This window comes from Artemia franciscana, chromosome 15 (assembly GCF_032884065.1).
Source record: "Artemia franciscana chromosome 15, ASM3288406v1, whole genome shotgun sequence".
In the NCBI taxonomy this organism is placed as follows: Eukaryota; Metazoa; Arthropoda; class Branchiopoda; order Anostraca; family Artemiidae; genus Artemia; species Artemia franciscana.
The window spans coordinates 4,283,299-4,287,649 of record NC_088877.1 but is presented as its reverse complement, the minus strand read 5'-3'; the positions used below and the strand labels follow the sequence as shown (position 1 = coordinate 4,287,649).

The 4,351-nt window shown below is 35.6% G+C and overlaps 1 protein-coding gene across 1 annotated transcript in view; it reads left to right on the top strand.

Moving 5' to 3' along the window:
• Positions 1-1,348: 1,348 nt before the first annotated feature.
• The window catches only part of LOC136036718 (coiled-coil domain-containing protein 39-like), a gene marked incomplete in the record, with an annotated part of 149,037 nt that continues 146,034 nt past the window's right edge, over positions 1,349-4,351 (top strand). Inside the window, 1 exon segment of the mRNA XM_065719061.1 lies at positions 1,349-1,490. Within this exon segment, the coding sequence (XP_065575133.1) occupies positions 1,413-1,490 (78 nt within the window).

The following is a 4,351-nucleotide window of genomic DNA, read 5'->3' as shown; positions in this document are numbered from 1 at the left end:
TTGGTTTGCCAATTTTTGAATCTAGGCTACCCATATCCGTACGCTTTTTCTTCAGTTATGAGAATACATACCATAAGTAACGCTTCTTTCTACGCTCATTTCGTGAGAAGCATATCATAGGAGTGTAAAAAAATACAGATTAAAATGAATTTAATAGCAGACTTCAGAAAAACTATAGGGGGTAGCTTCCCATCTTCCCAGGCCTAGAAAGCCACTACCTGGAAACGTTAAATCTCATGCTGATTATCAAAGTATATTAAATACTTTTGGGGGGAAAATGACAGAAACCCAAGGCGCTCGCATACCTTCATGCAGAAGTACATTGATAAAGAAAAATAAAGTTGCGAAAATACTGTCATTCAAAAACTTTGCTTCCTTTTGCTGACCGGGAGCATGGGGTTCCCAGGGTTGTATATTTATCAAGTGGAAGTCATTAGTACCTGTAGATTATGAGTTTGATAATAAATATATCTGATGGGTATTACTTGTCAACAAAAAGCAGTTAGGCAATCAATAAATTACCGAAAGATATGATTGCTTTGTATGATACCTGGAAAATGTCCAATCTCTAATAACGGTTTGTGAACTTGACATTGGAACTGCTTCTATATTCTTAAGCTTATAGTTTCTATGCCTTGTTGGTTTTATCTATCCGCCCATGGTTCTAATCGGCCCACTTAAGCTGGTAAAGTGGTTTCGAAGTTTAAATCTTTAGTGTCCGAGTTGCTGAGACGTATTTAATTTCTCGATAGTTATGGTAAATGCATAATCAGGGAAGATTGCTTTTAGTTAGTTTTGCGTGGTAATGGATATAATTAATTTCCACTTCTTCAGCTGCGTTGGTTGGTAAAGGCTAGGAATTTTAAAATGAAATCAATCAAACCCTACTGATTGAATAAAATAATGCTACTACTGCAGCTACTGTTAATACAAAAGACTCAATGCAGTACAAGATTGGCAAATCCAGGGGCCGGGAAGACCTCTGCCTCCCTAAAATCTCTTACTTTTCTTTTTATCACTCTTTTGTAAAATAAATTTGTCAATTTAGTCGATTATTAGCACCTTGGTCACATTGCCCCTCCCAAAATTTTCCTCTAGATCATCCCTCTGCAGCGCTAAGCTGTCTGAAAAGTAGTTTTGAATCACATCTTTCGTCCAGATTTTTGATTGTTATATGGTAAGTGAAATGGGAATATTGCATCGAAAATTTTCGTTTTCTCATGGAAGGGATTTTACTTTGAAAAGACCGCTGCATCATACAGAAAGCTAGCAAATAAGTTTTCTTGTATTTTGTTTGGTCATCGGAGACTCGCTTCATCGCAACTAATGGTTGTCAAGGCTACGTTTTAACAGTTTCATGTAAACTTACTAAAGCTGGATAGTTGTTTGTTTTTTTGTTTTTTTTTTGAAAAATGGAAATGGAATCTTTTAGAAACAGTCCTTTTAATCTACCATTGGCTAATTTTGAAAATAGGAAGTTACAGGCTGAGGTAGGTTTTTGACATTACATCTGGTGTAATTTTCCGGCCTATCGGCGAAGCTTTTACTGCCTTCGGATTATCATTCCATAACGTAAGTTTTTTATCAGCTTAAAAATGAATAATGGTCTATGGTTGGTCAGCATAAAAATAGTGCACCAATCACAAGCACTTCTAAAACTCATGGACCTAATGTAAGCCAGTAAGAAATAAATGTGTAGCTGGATGGCTCTTCTAAAGGAAACATAAGACAAAAAGATTAGGCCTACAATCACTAGGTCCCATATTTTATGCTCTTTCTGCTACTCCTGTATTATCCACTCAGAAAACAGTCAAGAAGTTTGCTGAGTGCACGATCTTTAAGAACCAGTTTCATAGCAGCAAAGACAAATAACGGGTTACAGAATGCATATGACTTGTATATCTTGGGATGGTACTTATCGGTTATACAGTAAACACTCGGGAAGTGAATTTCGGTCAATTCCAATGAAATCAAACAAAATATGATGAAAATATAATAGTTGAGAAGCAAATTTAGGCTATATATTTGAGCATTAGGGGGGGGGGGGTTAAGCATATCCTATATTATACTAGCCTAACCAAACCAAAATACCAACTAAATACTTAAATAAGACATAGCTACAATTTATTTTCCAACCAAGCCAAAGCTAATTATGTGGTATAAAGAAGTTGCTTGATCAGTTTCTTGTGTCATGTTCGCATCATCCGCGATCGAAATTCTATAGTATTTATTATATAACCCATAAGTACGCTTTGGGCTATATATTTGCAAGCTAGAAGGGATGAGGGTAAGGTTAGGTTAATTTAACCCCACATCCCCCTAATGAGTAAATGTATAGCCCCAGTTATACTATTATATAAACTAAAGTATTATATTTTCATCATAAATTGGTACATCTCATTAGGATTAACCTAACTTCACCTCTCGAGTGTGTTCTGAATAATGCAGGAATGTCCTCATTCCAAATTTTAGGTCGTTTTTTTTTACAATACGCCCCACACCCTCCTCTGATGGTCTTATACTTAGCATTTAGATATTTATAAAAATAAAAGAAAACATTAAAACAATAATATTCATACTTTGTGAAATGCAACTTATTTCTATTAATCAGACTACAATATTTGCTTCCATTGTCATTTATATTTTAAATCATTTCAATGATTTTGTCTAATATCGTCAAATAATTTTTAACTAATTTAATAATTTTCATCTAATATCGAAATGAATCACTCAGATGATACAGGGTTTCATCGATTCAAAAACGTAGCAAACCGGTTTTAACAAAGAAGATTGCGTACCAAAAGATCCAAAACAACGAACATATACGTTATTAGGGTCATATATAGGATCACCAGGGGGTGGTGGTTGCCTTGTTAGATTTTAACAACCATTATATTAAAAAAAAAACATAAAATAAGGAATCTAAGGTTACAACTCTTTTTGTTTTATAATGTTTCTTTCAGATCAGCCGGCCATCTGCGCATTTAACCCATGTGATGTGCCTAATTAGCCGATGTCAAACCACTATTTATCCCCCTCCATCTCTAGATAAAGTAAAGTTTTTTTGCGCTATATGACCCAGACCAGTCTCTAAATCATTATTTTGGAAGCAGTAGCAGAAAATGAGCAAACGTGCAAATTATTTGGATTTTCTAATATATTTTTTAAAGAAGTATTTTCAGGTTCTTCCTTTAAAATCCTTCTAACCTATGCCACAGAGCAAGTTTAAGCTTCTTTGTTTTAAGTTTATTCAGTTTGTAATTTGGATTTTTGGGATTTGTAACCATCTTACTTGGTTTCGAAGGGTCTAGGCTTAATCCAAATCTCTAGCAGTTACCTTGGTTGTTATGGCTCTAATAGTTGCGTCATCATCACTGCAGTAAAGCCAAATATATAAAATTTTGTGCAAACGGGGAAAGAGAAATTTTTCAATAATTGCCACGTCCCACTGGATGTAACTTCGGAATTACGATTAGTTAAGTTCTAGATGCGTAACCTTGATAATTAACTCAGTTAGTGGCTGGCGTTTGCCTCCCCCCAACCCTCCGGCGTTTACACACCCGGAAAATAATCTCACAGAAAATACTCCCCGTGGAAAATACCACCCCTGCAAAAAAACGCGGAAAATAACCCCTTGGAAAATACTCTCCGAGGAAAATAGCCCACCCTCCCTTGGAAAATATCCCTCCTCTGTAAAATATCCCTGTGGAAAATACTCCCAGGAAGGTACCCTCGCATAAAATACGCCCCCGGTAAGTATCGTCCCGGAAAATATCACTCCGCGGAACATATGGCTTTCCAATTTTGAGAATCTTATCTGAGTTTTGTTTTTTATTTTTTGATGGGGGAAGGAATTTTGGTACTTGTGTATTATACGCCACCCACTCAAATTTAAGCTGTGTAACATTCAAGAACTAACCAATTTCTTCGTTAGTTTCTTTTAGCTTAGCACGAGAAAAGACAAACACAAGTGACAAAAAAGATGGGAAATATATAATTTGTGCTATATATTTATACATAAGGGGAGGAGGGTAAAGTATTTGGAAAGTTTGAAGTCAGAAAACAATTCTTACTTCATAATATGCAGAATAATTTTGCCTAACACATTTTGCAGGCAGACTCACTGTACTTCACCCCTTCCCCCACCCTAATGTGCAAATACATAGCCCAAATTTGTTTCGAAAGTAACGGAGAAAATAACGAAGGAACCGGTTCGTTCTCGAGTTTTACACATCGTAAACTTGAGTTAGTGGTGTACAATACCATATATCGGGTATCGTACTTCCGGGTATTGTATTGGTATTTTATAACATCAATACAATATCGAACCTAATTTTTATAGAGAGAGAGA